The 21,771-nt window shown below is 33.6% G+C and overlaps 1 protein-coding gene across 1 annotated transcript in view; it reads right to left on the minus strand.

The window, feature by feature from the left end:
- Window positions 1-21,340, minus strand: part of NCAM2 (neural cell adhesion molecule 2) — a 263,078-nt gene extending 241,738 nt beyond the window's left edge. The window contains exon 1 of the mRNA XM_031959261.1: window positions 20,800-21,340. Coding sequence (XP_031815121.1) covers window positions 20,800-20,854 — 55 coding nt within the window. The 5' untranslated portion in view covers window positions 20,855-21,340. The remainder of the gene's footprint in view (window positions 1-20,799) is intronic.
- Between the last annotated feature and the right edge of the window lie 431 nt (window positions 21,341-21,771).

The following is a 21,771-nucleotide window of genomic DNA, read 5'->3' on the forward strand; positions in this document are numbered from 1 at the left end:
CCAAAACCCCCAAAATTAACAAATTACAAATGAACAAGGTAAATTCAAAACAAAACTATGAGAAAAAATTATCAAAACCTCACCTGAATGGTTATAACCCAACAACCCTGTGAATCCTGCTTTCAGAAATACAAAATATCTAACCAACAGATATCAAATAGTGATTTTAAAAAGTGTAATATCATAAATGGGAATAGAACCAGCAATAATATAACCAGCAAAGAAAAACTTCCAGTTTTGATAGATCTACAGGACAATTCAAAAAAAATTTTTAAAAAAGAAATTAAGACTATTCTCAAAAATTGAGGGAAAAAGCACTACAGAAACAAATAACCTTTGTGGATTTACACAGACTTTTAATATTTAAATGAGGGAAAATGAAGCAAAAAATTAAAACTATGAGCTAGTATCATTAATCAATATAAATTATTAATTTTTAAAAATCCTATCAAGTAGATTACAACTTACCCAAGACATCACTCATTATGACCAAGTTGCATTAACAAAGGGATGCAAGGATGCTTCAACATTAAGAAACAAATAAAAGCATTTAATCATATTAAAAAATAAAGATATGACATGACATTATTATCTCCATAGTTGCAGAAATTTTTTTTGACAAAAACAACCAGAGTTCATCTCTTTTTCTGCAATACAAGTTAGGCTAGCTTTCCCCTGAAAGGTAAAAATGCTGTCTTTGAAATGTGATTGATGCAGTATCAAAGGCTTAAACTTTTCCCTCTTTTGGTGAATCTTCCCAGCTACCTAAAACATATAAAGGCTCACTGACATGAAGTCAAAACAATTCAGAGTTGGTACAAGCCCCAGCTCAATCAAATTGCTATACCCTGTCCTGCTAACCAGACATATTTCCATATGGCAATAAGGGGGGGAGGGAGTAGGTGAGGCATTTTTACCCAAGCTAATTATTATGGATATCCTTGTTATACTACAGTTAAATAAACCTCCTTTTATTACCTGCTGAATGACCTACAAGTGGTTCTTTTTTTTTTTTTTCCCAACATCAAGCCTGAACAAAGTAGTGGCCTGAATAAGGACCACTATGAAAATGCAGCATGATCAGTAATTAAGATAAGATAATTTTATGTTTCAAATCATGAGTAAAGTGGAGGGAAGATGCTGTAAATATGGAGGATGAGGTGATCAGATTTGATGCTCTATGGAGAATGCTCTCCATGGAACAGGAAGAATAGTTCTGTTCATGTGGAGCAATTAGTTCTTTGAATACTGCAAGAAGTGTTAAGGGAGGGTAAAGAAAGTGCCAAGTTGAGCATCTTCTAGTTGTTGTTGACTATCCTGCAGAAGTTGGATTGTCAGCATTATACAATTTAAAGTGAAATAGCCTAGCACATTCAGCAACTAGAAATAGCTCTTAGCTTTTAAGGATCATGCAACAAAAGTTTATAGGTCAATGAATGAAGCTAGTAATCACAAAAGAGAAGAGAGCTCTTCAAATGATTATACAGACCAACAGCCAAGGGACCCACATACATGGAGATGGAAGTATGATCTCTAATCTAATCTAATGATCTTCTCCTGCTGAAATTAATGTCATTATATAGAATGAGAGAACTGAAGAAGAGACATAGATTTCTGGAATCATGTGACCAACAAGCTGGTAGAATGAACATTTTCTCTGATTCTTACCATTTTAAAAATCTCTATAAAATAAGAATTATGTGCAAACCCCTTAAGTCTTTACCTCATGAATCTCTTTCAAGAACTGGGGAACTGAAAAGAAAGGGAGTGTTGGAAATGGTGAGCATCAAATAACATCATAAAAATGAAACTGGTTATATTTTTACAGAGAGGGAAAAACTTATTATTGATATAGTGGCCATTCATAAACCAGTTGTTTATGTAGAGTAAGACCACCAACCTGTTAAAGCAAAAGTCAGAATTAATTAAAAGGTAGAAAAATAATAAAGAGAAAAGGCTATGGCTAGCATGCAACAATTAAATCCTGATTAAACAAAGTAAGTAATAATAAACGTGGATAATGAATAGCAGAAATTTTATCAACATGGATAATAATTATATATATATATATATATATATATATATATATATATATATATAAGTTTGACCAATACAAATCAACTGCCATAAGAAGGCTGAACAAACTTCAAAAATGCCTTAGGAAATATTTTGGTTTCCTACCCACTGAGGAGAAATATGGCAACCATATGCAAAAAAGTTAGAATATATATGTATCTATTTGCTTAAGAAGACTTCATGGATGATTTTGAGCAGCACCCCCTCATAAAACAGGACAAAGTAAATAGAGAATATTCAGCAATACAATTAAGTAAAATCATTCCAAGGTCAAAATGAAGAAATTCGAAAGAAGACAATAAATAGAAGAAAAAAAGATAAGGGGGAAGGGGAAAAAGCTGCAAAAGCTTTTCTTTTCTTAAAAAGAAAAACTCTTCATAATCAAGGATACTAGACCACTCCATTTTGCCTCTAACATCAAAGTCAAGACTTTGCTTAAAGAGGAAGCAGAATTGTACAAAAGAGAATTAAGATAGGAAAAGTAGCTAGATTTAACAGAGAGAACCCATCCTGGAAGTGACAAAATTAGGAGATTCACAAGGTAACTGAAAGAAGAGGAAAAAAAGACGAGGACAAAAATCTTGGATCTTATTACTCACTACTGGAAAAAGAAACCAAACGAATTACAACAGCTATGGACCTATATTCCTACTTTAGCATCTATACAAAAACTTTTGACTCACCTATACATGCATCAGGAGTATCCTTGATGAGGGTACTAGTAGGGAACAGGCAGCTTTTTGAATGCAATATTCTACAATGGACCACATCTTTACCATCATGCAGTTCACTGAAAGAAGTAGAGAATACAAGGTGTCACTGTGCTTTTTGTTTCTTGATTATGAAAGAAAAAAACTCATTTGATTTGATAGAGCAAAATCTTCCTAAAAGGCTTTGATAGCTATCGGTCAAAGTTATTCATGATCATTTTGAAAAATATAATAGTAGATCATCTTCTTCAATGACCCTTGCTTACTGGATAAAGTACAAAACATGGAGATCGTTGCTTTGCCAAGGGTTTTTGCTCCTGTGATTAATGAGATGCAGTTCAGAACCAAAGTTCCTTATGGATAATAAAGTCCTTGGGATGACCTGTTTTGTGGAAGGCATTGTGATGGTTATTTGAAGCACCAGAATATATCAGTTTCTCCTGGAATTATATCATAGCTGCTCAAAAGAGTTTGTTCTGACTATCTAATATACTAAAAAACAAAGTGGATAAAGAATATCTATCACTTGAATTATGGACCACTTGTAGAATTCTGCATCAAAATTTGGTAGCCAGATGGCAGAGTTCAAATAAAGTTTAGACATTTAACTGATTAACTGTATGACCTAGGCAAGGTAACTTAATTTTTTTAAGTCTTAGATTTAGCATTTATGAATTAAGGATTGTAAGATCACCCACCTCATAAGGTTATTGTGTAGATCAAATAAGATAACATGAAAATCACTTTACAGATCTTAAAGCATTATATAAATGCTAGCTATAATTGAATCTGGAACAAGTCAGGCACAGAATTAAATAGGAAGAGAATAAGCTGGATATTGTATTGCTTTAAAAAAAAATGAAAAGATCCTTTAATAATACCGAACTCCTCCAGGAAAGAAAGGCCCATTTTTTAATATTCACATTCCAATGGTGTTGCTATGTGGCTGAGAGATGAGGAACCCCAACAAGCTCCCAGGAACTGAAAATAAATATCACATGGAGGGCTGTAGGAAGGTTCAGGGTAGGTGTGAGTGGGCTGCATCTTAACCAATATAGAACTTCAAATGAGAACTAGAATAAAAACTGGCATCTGGGTCTATCATCAGTATGATAGGAAAAGAAGATTAGCTATCTTATGAGCAAGGTAAGGGATGAAAGTGGACAGTTTGAGGACTCTGATGATGATTTCACACCATCAGAAAAATAATTAAGGCACAGTGATCCCCTTTGGTGAACTTACAGGAAGATATAAACAAAAGTCTCATGGGATAGGTAGATCTGTCCTATTTGAAGATAGTAAATGATAGCTGTCTTTTTCTCTCCTTTATCAAAAAACTGAAGACAAACTGTTTTTCATTTTTCAAAGAATCAGATTCAAAATAGAATTTCTCCTTGTTTCTTCTGTACCTTAAGGATAAGTATCAAAAAAAATTATTAGCTTCTCTACATTTGGTAGAGAAAGAATATCAACAGATGTCCTGGGGATGGATAGAATCTCCTGTCATAATTATATCATGCTGTTTTTCCAGACTTGCGATCTGTCCAATAAATTCTGCATCAATTTTTTTCTTTCTATTCAGGTGGTATATTATTTCTATTCAATGTAGTATATTGCAATGACAAAAATAACTTCTGATTTTCATCATTCAAACACTCCACCAAGTCATTTAACTTCTGTTTACCCTAATCTATTGAAGAAAGAAATGACAAACCATTCCATTATCTTTGCCAAGAAAACCTCAAGGATGGCACTGGTGTCCTATGGTCCAAACAACAACATACCTACATACCAAAGAAAACTATATTGAAAACATTAAATATTCAATGTTGTATTTCATCTCCTCTATGCTTTATAACCTAAACTGGCAATTATCTATTCATAGTTCCAGATAATGATCTGGATTCCTTTAGCTAATTCAACATTTTCATCTGTCCTCATTTTTTTTTTTAGGACCTTTCAAAAGATAAGATAGAACAACCCTTTCATGTTTTCATTCATGTCTGCAATTACTTTCTCCATCAGTCAGTGGAAACTGGAAGATGCCCCCCAAATACCTTGGGGAATATGCTCAAAATCCTTCTAAACAGACGAAAATCATATTTTTCTTGTTTTCCTCTGCTATGGGAATCTAGCCACTGTGTAAATTCCACTACTGAGAATTACTTTGTTTTCCCTGCTAATCAGTAAACAATTGAGGGTATCTTGAATTTTTGTCATGGTGACCTGGTTTATTTTGGTCTTTGCATCCAAAGTTCAAAACTCTATGCACATTCATATATTTCCATTCTTCTTCCATGATATACTATAACTAATCTATATGAGCTGCTAGAATGATGATACTATTGACTGGCAAATGTTTTAAGTGATTTCTGAGGTTTTCCATCAGAGATAAAAACATCTTCCTATATTACTCCTGGAGTCCTGGGAAGTAAGTAAATTAGCCCATGTGTGTTGTTCACCAAATGCATTTTATGCCCCACTCACATCAGGGGTACTCTTGCTGAGCTTTTGCTTCAACTCAGCATTCTACTTTTATAATATTGAATAACTGCTCTAGTCAATCATCTCAGGATCATTGTACATGTATCCCCAGCACTTAGTAAAGTGTTTAGCAGATAGTTGTGCTTAATGAAATTGATTCCAGGTAGTACTGATGGTAGAATACATGGGGTACAGTTTCTAAGGGAAATATAGCAGTAATCCTGAAGTATTCTGGCCTTAGGAATATAATAATATAGTTATACATTTCTTTCCCTAGATTTTAGAGAAAATATAGCAGTAATATTGAGACCCCCTTACCTTAGGAATGCTATTGTTCTAAACAATCTGTCTGCCAATCATTCTAAAGTCTCCTGGCCTTAGGATTACTATGGTACAGTTTTACAACATTACATTGCTGACTGTCAGATAAACAATCTGTTGGTCAATGATAACCAAGTTCCTGAGACAATAATGAATAGAGCATTCCTCAAATCTACCTGTAAGCCATAAAATTAGCAAATAAGTAACATGAAGCTCTGGTTTCTCTAACTTTTGTCCTATAAATTTATCTTTTTGCTCCTGGTTCTCTGCTAAATCCTTTTGGAACTTAGCCCGCTTCAACTGTATTACAATTAGAATAAACTTGGCTCCTTGACTTGGAAATGGGTTCAAGTCTGCAAATTCTTTTGAGACACCTCACAACACCAGTCTGCAAGCCCAACCTTTTGGGGTCTCTTTTGAACTTTAAGATTGATAGATTAAAGATGTTTTCTGGGTTTGTGTATATCAGAGCCAAAGTGCCCACTTTCCCATTCATATCAACATTTTATCTGGCAAACTCCCTTTTTAACATATCCAGTATATGGGTAGTACTTGTCACTCAGTCCATCAAATTCAAACCATTCTAAAGGCTATGATGCATTTTAAAAAATATCTCTTATAAGATGACTAGAAAATGATGGTCACTAGTGACTCATGATGCAAGAGTCTTGTATTCCAAATCATTAATATTCATAGCTTGAAGTGTAGGGTACTAGGAATCCTGAAAGACAGGAGACTTTAGAATCCTTGCCAGATTGTTAGAACAATAACACTTCTAGCTGTACATAAGGTGAGAAGTGAGTTTTATGGGTAAGACCATAGGGCCTTTCCCTTTCCATCCTTCATTGCTTCTACTGTGGAGCAGGAGCATGGATTCAGCAAACTTATCTGGGATAAATAAGACCTGCATCTGAGTAACCAGAGCATGAAGCAGAAGCATGGATCGGGGAGGCCGTTAGTTCTTTCACTCTGAATTTGTAATGTCTTCCAACTATCTTACCAGGGTTAAGGCCACCAGCTGTTTGCCAGAGCTCTGACAGTGGCAAGGATACGGCTGACTCAAACTACAGTCAAAAACCTGTAAAAGCTCAAACAGAGAAGGCAGTGACCCAAATGCATCCTACATCAGACCTCTCATGGAAAGCTGCAAGATTACAACGTTCAGACCTGTGCTGTACATAACTTTCTTGAAAAACACAATATCAGGAGAAAAAAGCAGAAAGATCCAATCCAACACAGATCAAGCCAGTTTGTCCTTGGTACAAAGTTCCAAATCAGGAAGTAAGATATTAAGAACAAATAAACAACCACAAAAGGATACTGAAAATATTTTTTTATAAAGTAGTAAATGCCCAAGTCATAAACTTATAAGAAGAGAGTAATTCTATATAACATCTATCTACAAGCAAAGTAGCAAAGCAAAACACAATTTGGCCAAAAGGTTAATGAAAATTTCCAGAAGAAATGAAGCAAAGGTTAAAAAGTGATATAAATTCAAGGAGCACTCTTGATTGGAAAAGAAAATAGAGTTCTTTCTTAAAATAAGACTCAAAAGGAGAATTATAGTTAGTTCCAATGGAATCAAAGAGAAAAGTGAAAAAAGTGAAAGAATTCACTAATCAGGTGGTTCCTGAAGAACCATCAAAACAAAAACTCCTAGGGATGCCATAGATAAAATCTAGAGGTTCCAGGTCAAAGAAAAAAAATGCAGACAAAAAGGATTATCAAGACAGAAAAGTCATTCAGAATTATATAAGATTTGGCTTTCACTTTAAAGGAGAGTTCATAATATAATACTTCAAAAATCAAAACAATATTATAATTAAGAATAATTTACATATCAAAACTAAGTATAATCTTAAAGCAGTAAAAATGCATCTTTAATGAAAAAGAGGATCTGATAAAAAAAAAACGGCTTAGTAGAAACTTTGAAATGCAAGCATAAGAGTTAAGATATATAAAAGGTTGCTTGAGAATTAGATGAGACAATATAAAGATAAAGTATTTTCATTCTATTGAGGAAGAAGAAATCCTAATATCTTCAAGAATCATGGAGAAAGTTAAAGTCAGAAGGCCTGGGAGTGCTCTTGTTATGTTTAAATGATTTTTTAAACAAAAAGGAAAGGGAAATAAAAAGGAATACCCTGGGGGAGGAAGATGAGGAGGAGGAGAGAATTCAGTTATCTTATATGATTTGGAAGCATAAAGAGAAGATTATACAAACTAGAAGGCAAGGGTGACAGGATGGGATACAATTTGAATCTCATTTTTATCTGAAATAGCCAAAAAAGTGCAACACATACATAAACAAAGAGTTTGGCAAAGTAATACATTCAACTCAATAGAAACACAGCAGGGAAAACAAGAGGGCAAGAGTATTTAAGAGGGAGAGGATAATAGCATAACTATATGCTCTGAAATTGGTAAATGGGACCTTCCATTATAGATGCCTGGAAGTAAGTTCCAAATCTCTACATAAATTAGAACTCAGTATTGCATTTGGACATGCTCCAAAGACTAGGCCTTCACCCAATATATAAAGTTTAATCATCAAAAACAGAAACAAAGCAAAACAGAAGAAATTAAATCAACAGAACTATGCAAAATTACATGCCAGAAAAAAATAAAGGATTATTGGTTTGTTTTCTAAAAGACTAAGTCTCCCTATTTCTCCCAGATCAAAAATGTAGGGGCTATTTACAAGCCCATTTCCACTACTGATCAGCACAGGAGCTTTTACCTTTTGGTGCACCCCTCCTTAAGTCAACTAGTGACCTCTGAAGGCTTACTATACTAAGGCTGAACTTAACATGGACATCTCAGGCTTAGCTCAATCAGTGCAGAACTGACAATCTCAGCCTTCCAGTAAATGGGATTATAGACCATGTCCAAATGAGATAAAAAAAAAATAGATTACTAATAAAAATATATAATATCCAAACTAATGGAACATGAAGAGACCTTAAACAACATATCTCTATCTATCTACCTATCTGTCTAAAAAGAAATATAGATAGATTTATCTATAAAATAACAATATATGTAGATATATAGATAAATCTATATATCTTTTTTAAAAGGTCATTTTATATAGTCAAAAATGCTTAAAAAGAGAAAAGACCTAGTTGCAGATGAATTTATGGGTAAATTCTAAACAATACTTAACAATAACACAATATTTTCAAGAATTAGAAAGAAAAAAACCCTCCAAGTTCCTTTAATGAGACAAGAATAATGTTGATACCTATACCAAGAGATGATAAAGCAGAGGGGAAAAAAAACTATAGACTAATATCACCAATGATTATTGATGCACATTTTAAAATAAAATCCCAGAAAAAGATTACAACAAAATGTAGCTAAAATATATTTACCATGATCAAATTTAATGTACACCAAGGATACAAAAATGGTCCAAAAATTAGGAAAACAATTATTATGATTGATCATTAAAAACAAAAACAGCTCATGATTATAGGGGAGGGAGTTTTTTGATAAAAGACAAAAGTAAAACACTTTTCTTATCTTCCTAGATCCTCACAACAACCCAGTGAGGTATCCCTTTTTTACAGATTAAGAAACGGAGGTTAACTAACCCCTAGTAAGTTTCAGAGCCAGGATTCACACTCAGGTCTTGTTGCCTCTACTTGTGGTATTCTTAGCCACTATGTCCCCTAGCTACCACAGTATAGCACTTATTTGTGCTAAAAAGCTGGGGGACCAATGAAAAGGGGAACAAATAAAATCAAGAAACAGTAATAAATTAAATTACCATTTTAAATATGTGAGAAAATTTTTAAGGACAGCTGAGTTTTTCCTATGAGGTGTTAAAATTAGCTGACGACTCTCATGAATTTTCTTTCTCCAAGATAAGGAACCAGACCAAATAAAAAGGAATTTATAACACCTGCCCCTCATGGTCTAGACTTCCAGACCATTCCTCTCTCTTTGTGTATTGATGTATCCACAACCAGGCTTTGGCTATGTAGTCATCTTTTGGCATGTAAATCTCCCCTCTCAATTGGTCCATTGTAAACTCTCCAAATGTAGTCTTAAAGTGACTCTCACAAGCCTAGCTTTGAAATGTAATTCTCTTTAGTTTATATCTATATGCCAAACTGTTTCTCCAGGGTCTATCAGGTGCTTGAGTTTTGGGTGAGAATCTGTCTATTCTTGCCACTAGGATAAAATTAAAAATTATTTTGTCTCTAATGTAACTGAAAACTATATAAGTTTGGGAATATTCTAATCAGCATTCCGAATTTTGTTCTCTTTTGTTTTAAATTCTGGGCCTGTGCTTAAAGCCAAGGTTTTGCCTCCTGATCTCTGGTTATTGATAGTGTCAAACCTAGAGAGGACTCTGATTATTTTCCCCATAACACTGGAATAAAAGAAGAATTCCCATGTCCACAATGTTATTTGACATGGTTTTAAAATTTTTTACTGGTAGCAATTAGAAAAAAATTAGTCATAAAATTATCTTTATTTGCTGATGTCAAGAAATTGAGTACATTATTTTCTCTTTCAATTTTAAAGAAAAATCTGTTTAGCTTAGTCTTTACTCTGAAAGCTAAGAGAAATAATAGCTTCAGTAAAGTAGCAGAGTTCAAAATAAACTGAGAAAAAAATCACCAGTATTTACATAAAGCAATAACAAGTTTCAGGAGAAAAATATGGAAATCAAAATCCTATTCAAAGTAATTATAAAATACATTAAATGCCTAGAAATCAGTATATGGACATACACACTTAACAACTACATAAATACTATATAAATAAATAAAATATAAAGAACTAATATAAATAGAACAAGAAATGATGAAAGAGTGCTTGAATGAATGAAAAAGAATATAGAAATTATTTACTAAATGCAAAGTATATACAAAAAACAAAAGTGAAAAAAACCCATTGTCAAGGAATTTATATTCTAATTGGGAGATTCAATACATGAGAGTGAAGACACAAAGGAGTTTTTATACATGGGGAATTCCAGGACAGCAAACTCACCCCCCTTTGCAACAGCAAAGATTAAATTAATCTGGTTACTGTTCCAAAAGTAATATAGTGAAAGTAGTGAAAGGACCACAAAACAAATGAGAAGATGCTCAAGTTGGGTAGGTCTCCTTCCCTGGGACAACTCCATGAAATGTGATGCATGAGTTGAGGTGAATAATCAGAATAGTTCAGCCAAAGCTGGATTGAATTCCCTCAGGATGGGAGCCATAGTCTCTGCAAGTTTGGATCTGGCTGGGCTGTTTTTAAAAAGAAAAATGGGTAAAGCAGGCCTAGACTCTAATTTCTCTTATGGAAGACTTGAAGGCTAATTTAAATAATTGGTGGAATATCCATTGCCCATAAGTTAGACATGCCAATATAATGGCAATTACCAATGCTGCTGAAATTAATTTATAGATTCAATAATATACCAATGAAACTTCTAATAGAATATTTATAAATCTAAGAAAAATTATAATAAAATTTATTTGGAGCAACAAAAATTGTATAATCTTTAAAAAATGTACCCAAGTAGGAATGAAGTGGGAATATCATTTTACTTCTCAAATTATATTATAAAGCAATAATAATTAAAATTATAGTGGTTAAAAACAAATAAATAGAACATAAGGGCAGAATAATAAAAATCAATCACATTCAATAATCTATAAATTTATAAATAAGAAAAATTAAATTATTAAAGGAAGAATTTCTTATTTGACAAAAATTAGTGGAGAAAATGAAAAGTATTTTGGCAGAAATTTGGATATTATCAACATTTTATAACATATAAGATAATAAGCTCAAGGTAGGCAATTTGAATAAAGGTTTTACCACCCACTTCCAAAATTAGAAGAAAAGATTAGATATCTTTTACAGATATGACCAAAGATATATAATGCTCAACTAAAAGATCAGAAAAAGTTTAAAAAAGAATCATTTTGTTCACATTACAGTTGAAAGCTTTTGCATAAAAATAAATCAGTGCATCTAGGATAAAAAGGGATATGCCAAATATCTCCAAAAAAGGTCATAATATCCTAGACTATATAAAGAATTAAGGTAAATATATAATCTAAAGAGCCTCATGAATAAATGGCCAAAAGTAAGGACAAAGTTTTCAAGATGAGAAATGAAAATTATTAAGAACAATATGAAAATTTGATGAAAATTACTAATAATGAAAGAATTGTAAATCAAAACAACTCTGAAAGTTTTATTTCACACCCAGCAAATTGGCAAACACAAGAAAAGATGGAAATAGGTGATGATTAAGATGGGAAATCAGATACATTAGTACACTCATGATGGAGTTATTGAATGATCAAACCCTTGGAAAGCAATTTTAAATTATGAAAAACAAATATAAAATGGTCATAACATTTTGCTTGGAGATTCCACGGGTACCCAAGATGAAAAAAAATTCCTCTCCACTTCTTTCTGTATATAATGATATAATGCTAGCATAAAGTGCTTCTATGAGAATATGTGCATATGGATTATGTATAATACTAAGTATTATATTGTTTACATATCACATACTATGTTATATGTCATATTATATACTATAATCTTTGTTACATGATAATTAATATGCACCATATTACCTAATATATTGTATAATGTATATTATATAGTATGATACAGCATATCTATATATTAAAGGTAGAATAAAATAAATCTAATATTTAGTAGTATATATTATATAATTTATAGTAATATTTTATATATAATACATGTTTGTGTATTATATAAAATACTACATGGCATATAGTATTGATAACATAGTATTATATATATTATATTTTATGTATTACACTAGACACATAATATCCCCTACTATATTTGCCACATAGTATATAAACAAATTATATGGAATACATATCTAAATACATTCATTTACAGCACTTTTACAGTAACAAAGAAAAAGTAGCTGTTGATTGATTGGACAATGGCTAAAAAAGTGGCAAGTGTGATGGATTTTAGTGCACAATAAGAAATTATGAACAATATAGAAAAAAGGATAAAAACATATAATAGAAAGTGAGAAAAGAGGAACCAAAAAAAGAATATGCACTATGATTGCAATAACACCAAATGAAAAAAATGGCAAAAAAAAAAAAAAAAGAAAAGAAACTGTAATTATGCACTTCTTCCCCTTCTTTGAATTTTGTGGATTACGGGTTTCATGTCATGTTTTATATGTTGGTTGTTTTTTGCTAAACAACTTTGTTTCTTTCTTTAAAAAATTAAACACATGTTATATGACAGGTATTCTGTTAACCACTAGGAGAAATTAATTGGTGAAGACAGGCACAAAAGGAGGCTACCTAAATAGAGGGCCTGGAATATTCTGTCCTGTAGTGTCAGGGGATCCAATCAGAGGACAGAAGGCACTGATGAGATGAGTGTCAAGGCAGAATCATCTTGCAGGATGTTAGTTATAAGGAATGAATGGGTCTTTGTGTATGGAATAGTAGCAGGATTATATTCAGAAACAGAGATGATTTTAAAACAAAATATCAATATAAAAATAAGACAAAAAAGGAAATGCACCATATATATTCAGTTTTATTATTGTTATTATTATTATTATTATTATTAGTATTATTAGTATTATTATTATTAGAGGCAATCTTCCACTAAAGTCCTTCTTTGATGCTTAATTCCATACAGAGGTGAGCCTGGTTTCTCAAAACTGTGCAAGCAAATAAAAAGTTAAGTCAAGGAAGATCAGCCAAGCTGGGAAAGTTTTGATTTTCAACCCAGAGAAGTTGTGTAAATTTCCCATTCGAGAATCCATGTCACTAAATGTAGATAAGATGAACACCAGAAAGTGACAAATTCTTTCATTCTCAATAAACCTATATAACTCTTTAGTAAGAATAGAAGGGTTGTGATCTTTGGTGTAAAGGATCAGAGATCTCTGAAGTAGTTATTTCATAAACATTCTTGTTTAATAAACTGTATTTTAAAAAAATCTATATGACTCAGATGCTCATTACTCAAAATTACAAAATCACATAATTTTAGAGTTGGAAGAGATCTCAGCAACCATCTAGTCTTACGCGTACCCCAAAATGAAGAAGCCCTAAAATTGGTCACCCAGCTTTTCCCTACAGACTCATCTTAAAGGGGAGACCACTTTCAGCAGCTTGCTTGGAGTTCATTTCTCTTTTAAATAGCAAGTTGTATTTTTTTCTAAACCTATTATTATTATTATTTTACCAATTTTCCAATATATTTCCTGACACTTAACTTCAGATTACTTTCCTGAAACCAAATCTAAATTTGCTTCTTGGCATTTTTTCACTTATTGTACCTGACTCTTCCCTCTGGGGCAAAAATCAATGGGTCAACTTTCTTTTCCATATTTTCCCTTCAAGTATTTGAAAATTGCTATCAAACTTCTTTCTCCCGTCTGGCTTCTCTTCCCTAAGCTAAACATCCCCCAGTTTTTTAAAATGGGCTTTATATAAAATGGCCTAAAGGTCCTTCTCTATTCTGGTTGCTTTCTTCTGGTACTTTTAACTTAGCAATATCTTTCTTTAAATTGTAGCATCCAGAAATGAATGTAAAATAATTCCCCAGCTATGTTCTGACATAATACAGAGGGGTAACACTTTCTTATTCCTTATTCCTGGAAGATATGAATCTCAGTATAGCCCAAGATCACATTAGTTGTTTGTTTTCTGACTCATGTTGAAATTATAGTCCACTAAAACCCCCAGATAAAGGGTTATTAATCTGTCGTCCATTGAACCCTTAGGTTAATTGGATAGATTTCAGGTAGTCTGTGAATTTGGATAAGAAAAAAAGTGCATCTTTATTCTTCTTAACTTCTAACTAAAATTTGGCTATTCTTTAAATTATTCTAAGAAAGGTCCATAGGTGTAATTAAATGACCTAAGGAGTCTATGATATATATATATATATATATATATATATATATATATGAGAACCTCTATCTTAGATCTTTTTCAAATAATCTTGTCTAACCATGCCTTAGTTCCCTTGTACTTAATTTTTTGAACTCAAATATAAGATTTTACATTCACATAACTTTACTAAATTCAGTTTACTGGGCTAGCCACCTTCCAAGATTTTTTCTGATTCATCATTCTATCATCTAGTATGTTAGGCATCCTTTCCAGTTTTCTGCTATCTGCAAAGTAGATGAATATGCCATCTATCCCTTTATTATTTCATTGATAAAAATGTTAAACAGCATGGGACACTCCATTTGACTTCCTGCCAAGTTAAAGATCAAACTTAATGTAGTTAACAACTACCATTTCAGTTCAGTCATTCAGTAATTCCAAATTTAGCTAATTTTATTATAATTTACTCCACATCCCTTCATCCTATCTGCAAGAACAGAAAAGGATGCATTATTTAAAAACCTTGCTAAAATTAAGCAAATTATATCTACAATTTCTCTTATCATTTCTAAATAACCTTATCAAAAAAGGAATCAAGGCTACTTATTTCTGATGAATCAATGTAATTACCACTTCTATTTCTATATGTTTGTTAACTATCTCCTTAACATTCCATGTAAGAATTTTCCCCGAAATCTAAATTAGGTTCATTGTCCTACACTTTACAAACTCTTTTTCTTTTTTTTTAGAAAATTCTCTAATCTTATGACACTTCTCACTTTCTCGGTGATCTTTTCAAATATTTTGGACAGTAGCTCAATATCCGTACCTTCTAGTTCAAAAGGATGTAAATCTGGGCCAGATGACTTTAATTCAGAAAGGAAAAAAAAAGTGATTTTTTTTTTACTACATTCTTACTTATTTTTAACTATCGGCACCTTACTAAATATTTTTGTTCCCTCATTTCCATTGAAAAGTATATTACACTTATTAGAGAAAACAAAAGTTAAAGTTTTTTGTTAAAGAGATGGTTGGTGAACATTTAGGGAAGCTGTAATTATGAAGAACCTTCATTAAGAACAAGTCATGGCAAAATTTGTTTCCTTTGTTATTAAACTAAGGGGAATACGATAAATATATTTAAACTAAACCTCAGAAAAAACTCTTGATAAAGTATATATCACTTACAGAAAAGATGGAGAGATGTGGACTAGATGATAATGCAATTAGATGGATTCAGAACTTATAGGATTTCTGAACTCAAAGTTGTTAATGGTTCATTGTGAAAAGGGCTCAGAGTCTCTAATGGTGTCTGTTATCATACATGACCCTATGTTAACCAATATTTTTATCAAAGACTTGGATAAAGGTATAGATGACATGCTCATCAGATATATAGGCTGCACAAAGCTGGTTGTAAAATCTGGATCCAAAATGATCTTTAGATCATTGACTAAATCTAAGAAGAAAGGAATAAATGTCAACTCTTACATTTGAGCACAAACCCCCCCGACAAATTATGTGTCCTAGATGGGAAACATTGTTAGACATCAGCTTTTCTGAAAAAGATCTGGGAACTGTTAATACATTATAAGGTTAAATTAACATGATATGAGCAAAACAAATAATTTTGGATTGTAGACATAGTTCCCAGAAATAAAAAAAAGTGACCGCTCTTTCTTATGCCCTTAGTATGTCATCCCACAGCTAGAATACTGTATTTAATTTAGAGCATGACAATTAACAAGGAAATTGAAAAGCTGAAAAGCTTCCATGGAAAAGCTACCAAGACAATGAAGGGACTTTCCATGTGTTATAATCAGAGGTAGCTGGAGATGCAATGGATATTTTGCTGGACCTAAATTTGGAGATGTTGTCTTACCTTAGGTATAATACTTAAACTTTAAGGAAGCGGGTTTGTTTTAGACTTCTTGACTCCAGGAGGGAAAAACCAGAAGCAATAGATGCAAATTGAAATTTATACTTAATTTCATGGACAAACCATTAGCGCATACTAAAAATACAATGGTTTTTCTCAACAGTTGCCTCTTCTTTGAGTTCTCTAAGCAAAATTTAATGACCATTTGTCACATATAAAATTGAGGATGACTTTCAGGTACAATCGAATTAGCTATCCATTAAAAGTGCCTTCCAATTTGTAGATTTTGTGATTCTGAATTGAACCAATATAACTAATTTCTACTGTCAGTTATTATCATTCCATCCACCCCAAACAGCAATCCTTTTTGATCATTCTCTTTCCTTCAATATAACTCTCTGAATCTTGTTATATATGTGTGTGTGAATTATGTTATATTCCGTTAGATTAAGCTTAAAAGCCCACTTTGGGCAATTTTAAGCTTTAACAGCTCAATACACTAAGTTTGCACTGACTTTTGGGATGTGCTGTATATGTTGGACATATACAGTTTTAATGCTATAGAATAACAGACACTTTTCTCCAGTTTTATGCAAATTATCTCCTAAACTCCTTTAAAATAGAGATTATTTCATTCTTTCCAAATGTATACCTATCATTTAACACAATTCCTAGTACACAGTGATTCTTTAATAAAATGTTTGTGATTGATAGCAGGAATATGTAATTAGTTCTTGAAAACAAGATAGCAGGAATATGTAATTAGTTCTTGAAAACAAGTTAGCCATAACAAGTAGAAGTTTCCTATTCTGAACTGTAAATATGTAACAAAAAAGGAACAAATTAATGAAAAATCAAGGAAACTTTGGAAGTATGAACTTGAAAAGTAATTGAAACCTGCCATGAATGAGTCTCAAGCTACTGTTATATGTTTTGTAGTTCTGTCTTGAGAGTTTAAATATATGGAAAAACAATAATAGAAATGTTATAGAGCTCTTTCTCTAGTTAAATACAGGCCTTGCTAGCATCCATTAGTCCTACAGAGTAGATAGATTTTTTCTGCTATTATTTAGGGAAAACCTCCACTTAAAAAGATTTCCCTGTTCATTTCCCCTGTTATTTTAAAAGTTGTCTTATTAGTTCATTATGATAATGATATGCTTTTAAGTCAAAGGTAAAAAAAAGTTTTACTTTTCTCCTATTCAGGTATTGTAATTCAAAACATCTCAACTTCTAACATTTTCTTTTCTCCTAGTCTAACTGCATCCCACTTTTCAAAGCAATAGTTTCATGATATCAACTGTGAGCATATTGTTGGAATCATAAATTAAAAAGCTGAGCTTTTAAATGTTTCTAAATCTAAAAATTTACCAGTGCATCCCTTCTTCCTTTTTTTTCCCTCTCCCCTTCCTTCAGTCAAGTAGCCACAGGATTTAAACACAAATGATTAGGTATTTACGCCCCTTATCCCCTTGTCAAGTGTGAATCTCAATTTCTCAATCTTGGTATTTCTCCTTTCCCCCTTTCCTCTGCCTCCTTTCTTCTTTGTCCCTCTTCTGTCCCTTTCATTAAATCAAAAGGGGAAGTGGTCATAGACAATCTGAAAAATTGGCACCGTTTTGGAGATTTAAAATAGCTTAACTAGAGAGTTAAGCAATTGGAGAAGTAATCAATTTAAATCAGTCCAAGCTGCAACCAGACTGGAGCTACTTGGCCAAGAGGACATACTTCATTCAGCAGCAAGAGTCAGGTCCAGACAATTCAAGGCACAATTGAGAGATATATACTCTCCAGACAAACACAGACATGGAGGAGAGTCAGTGGAGGCCAAAAGCAGCTTCAAGGACCATGAAGCCTAAAAAGAAGGAAGGAAGCTAGCCCTGGCAAATTGAGCGATGGGCTGCATAAAGAAACAACATTCAGGCCCTACAGTACCAGAAAAGTACCACAGCTTTGACTACATGTATTTCATATATTGTTCTCTACTACCATTGTAATCTAAGTTTGTGTCCACTTTTATAGTGGGTGTTGTTAATTTATTTGTGGGAAATTGGGCTGCAAGCTTCTGAAAATGTTCTGTAGCTACTGTTCTAAGTGAGCCATCTTACTAAATGCTTTTGCTATGAATTCATTACGTCTCCTACCAGACGATAAAGGGGAGACAAACTGGCGGGGCTGTAGTGCTAAGAGTGCATACTTATAGGGTTCCTTTATAACCTGAGAGTAGCAGCTGCCCTCTGGGGAACCAATTCATGAGGGTAAGTGCAAGTTGAGGAACTAGCCTAAAGGGGATGCTAAAGACAAACCCCAAAGATTCCCAACTGACAGCTTTTCCTTATCCCTATTTACAATAGAATTTATAAAATTATGGGTTACACCAGTCTCGTTTTCTAAAATACTTCTCACTGTTATGACTGGTACTTGCCAACATATCCCCAGTTAGAGAATAACACACAAGCATGTAAGATTAGGTAATTCTCCATTACAGTTAGGAATCCTTCAATTAAGATATGATTCAACCCCACATCGTTTCTGTAATTATTTGGTGCTTCAACTTATAATGGGCCTCTGTTAAGTTAGTTTAACCATAAGCTTATTTCTATTTGTGCACATTTGTGCTCACAGATGCAAATAACAGTTACATATATATACCTCTATATTTGCAGAAATATATAGGTGTATGAAGATATATAGTTATTAACAGTATTTAAACCTATCTGTTTAAAAACTTCAAGCTTCCTCTTGCATTTCCAAATTTCAGCTGCTTGATATCTGCAGTATTAGTTCCCAAATGTGCCAATTGAATCCAATAAGCCACAAGTATATTCGTGTCTAACAAATTTGCTTCCTATAATGTCTCTTGTTGTTATTTACTGGAAAATGAGTACGTTTTTCTCAGTGACTGCTGCTTATATTAGGAAAATTTTATCTAAATCACAAATTAATATCTGAATACAATGAGCAGCTCTCCAATGCTGCAGCTTTTCTGCAGAACATAACAACATCTACTACTGCACCTTCACTGCCATAGCAATGACTGTCATACAACAGCTTCAAATGGACCTACTTGTAATGATCCTAATATTTGGATGTTACATATTCACTGTTATTAATGAAAAACATGAGCAACTCAGGCACTTGATAAACACCACCACAATCTCAGCTTTTCCCTTCATAGTTCTGGCTCTCTAACCTATTCAATTGTATTATCTCAGCTCCTGGTTCTACAGATCTGAAGAAAAAGATATGGACACCAAAGCTTCACATCACAAAATGTCAAGCTAGATTACATAAAGATTTAAAAAATCTAAGTTAATGAGTATGTATGATATAGAAATAATTTTTCCTTAACAAACCTAGAACAAACAAATCAAACCCCCAGAAAGGTATTCTACCACCCCCTGTTGAAAGAAATGAACAGTACATTAATAGGTACGGTGAAAAGAGCTTGGAATCCAGTAGATTAAGATGTTCTTATTCATTTTATAATTTGTTTTTTTTCTTGTGAAAAACATGTTTTTGTTACATTAAAAAACATACCACAATTCCCAATTTACAAAATATTTAAATGAATATAATTGTGGATTCTAAAGAAACATGCTCTAAGCTCCTCCTGTGTTCTAAATTAAATGTCCAAACTTGTTTGCACAATTGAGATAATTGCTGTTCATTTTTGATAAAAGTCACCATGAACATAGTTCTATAACAACAAAAGGAGAATAAAAACCTATTTAATCTTTACGTCTGATACATGTAGCTGTCACAAGAATCTCTCAAAGGCCAATTGTTCTGGTGTTGACTATTTAAGAGACAAAAACAAAAAACCCTAACCATAATCTATTTTATGACATTTTTCTAGATGCTTAACACGTTAACATTTTAAAAAATAGAAAATGAATGGCTGCAATGCATCCCTAGTTTTACTCCTTTGCTTTCCTTTACACAGCATCCAAAAACCTTCATTTAGTTTTCAACAGAAATGAACTTATTCAGAAAATGAGATCTTGAACTATTTCTTCTTAAACAACAGGGAAATTTCCTCCAAAAAGCAAGTTTAATGATCATAATATCTGTGACTTCAGAAAAACTAATATCTGTGGGATATTTTAAAATATTTAACATGAATACACACATAGATGATAACCACATTTTGGACAATACAGTAAAAGAGGAGCTTTCTGAGAAGAAGCAGTTTATCACATCCTGTTATTTCATCTTTCTCGGGTTCGGTCATTTTCCTCTTATCCATAGGAATAGGAGGGGGGTCCTAATTTTTAGTGTAAACAAAAAGAGAGGTCAAAAAAGGTGCTGCTTTAGCTCTTGCATTTATTTTCTTCAGTCGTTCCTTTATCTCTCTTTTTGCTTTGTGCCTTTCTTGGGTTGAAGGGAGAAGGGACAGGTAAATGAAAAAACCCGACTAAACAACAGCCCTACACATACATCGCGGTCCTACCTTGCCCGTTACTGACAAACAATCCCAGCAAGTAGAAAGCAAAGAAAAGGTTCATCTTCTGGAGATGACACTGGTGGGCAGCTCCAAAAACGACTGTGTCTAACAGGAAAAGAAAAAAAAATCCTCTGCTGCTGCTGCTGCTGCTGCTGCTGCTGGTGCTGCTGCTGTTGGTGCTGCTGCTGGTGCCGCCGCTGCAGCAGCTTGTGCAGAAGCGGCTGCTCACGATCCTAGCGAGGGATTGCAAGCACCTCTTCTTGCCGCACTGTATGCAAGCAGGAGCCGAACTGGATAAGGAGGGAAGGGAAGGAGGAGAAGGTGGAGAGGGGGAAAGAGAACTTGTTTTGCAGATTGCACGAAGTATCCCTCCGCACGCACCATGATCAGGTGCACCGTGCCTGAAGAGGATTCGTCCGCGCCAGGATTCAGCCCAGTCGCGCGGCCCCTTCCCCCACAGGAGGAACCCGAGGGCAGGACATTCTGCACCCGTGCGCAAGGGCACGGCACTCACCCGCGAGCCGGCCAGCCTTCCTTTGGGGAGCAGGGCACTTGGTAGTGATCTCAACTAACTGATGTGTGTGCAAGAACTCTTGTAGCGGGGACAATGGCTGAGTAGGGCTTGTGGCTGTGCTGTGTCTTTAGTAAGCATCTATGTTACTACCTTTTTTCTATCTTCAGTATAACTTCTCCCCTCTCTACATTCCCCAGAGCATCACTGCCTGAGATGTGAAATTCGGGTTTTGTCCCTTCCAAAGCCTCCATCCTGGGAGAGCAGACGGGAAGACAGTTCTCCATGTCTATTTACTGTAGTGGTATCTGGGATTCAGGACTATTCTGGGCTTTGAGAAAGTCTTAATGTTTATTTTCCATCACTCTCTACCTCTGAGACACTCAGAGATGAAAAACACTTGTGGATGCTTGGTGATATGGGATGAACCTGGAGAAACTCAAAGGGAAGCTACCTGGAAATATCTC

The sequence above is a fragment of the Sarcophilus harrisii genome, chromosome 3 (assembly GCF_902635505.1).
Source record: "Sarcophilus harrisii chromosome 3, mSarHar1.11, whole genome shotgun sequence".
In the NCBI taxonomy this organism is placed as follows: Eukaryota; Metazoa; Chordata; class Mammalia; order Dasyuromorphia; family Dasyuridae; genus Sarcophilus; species Sarcophilus harrisii.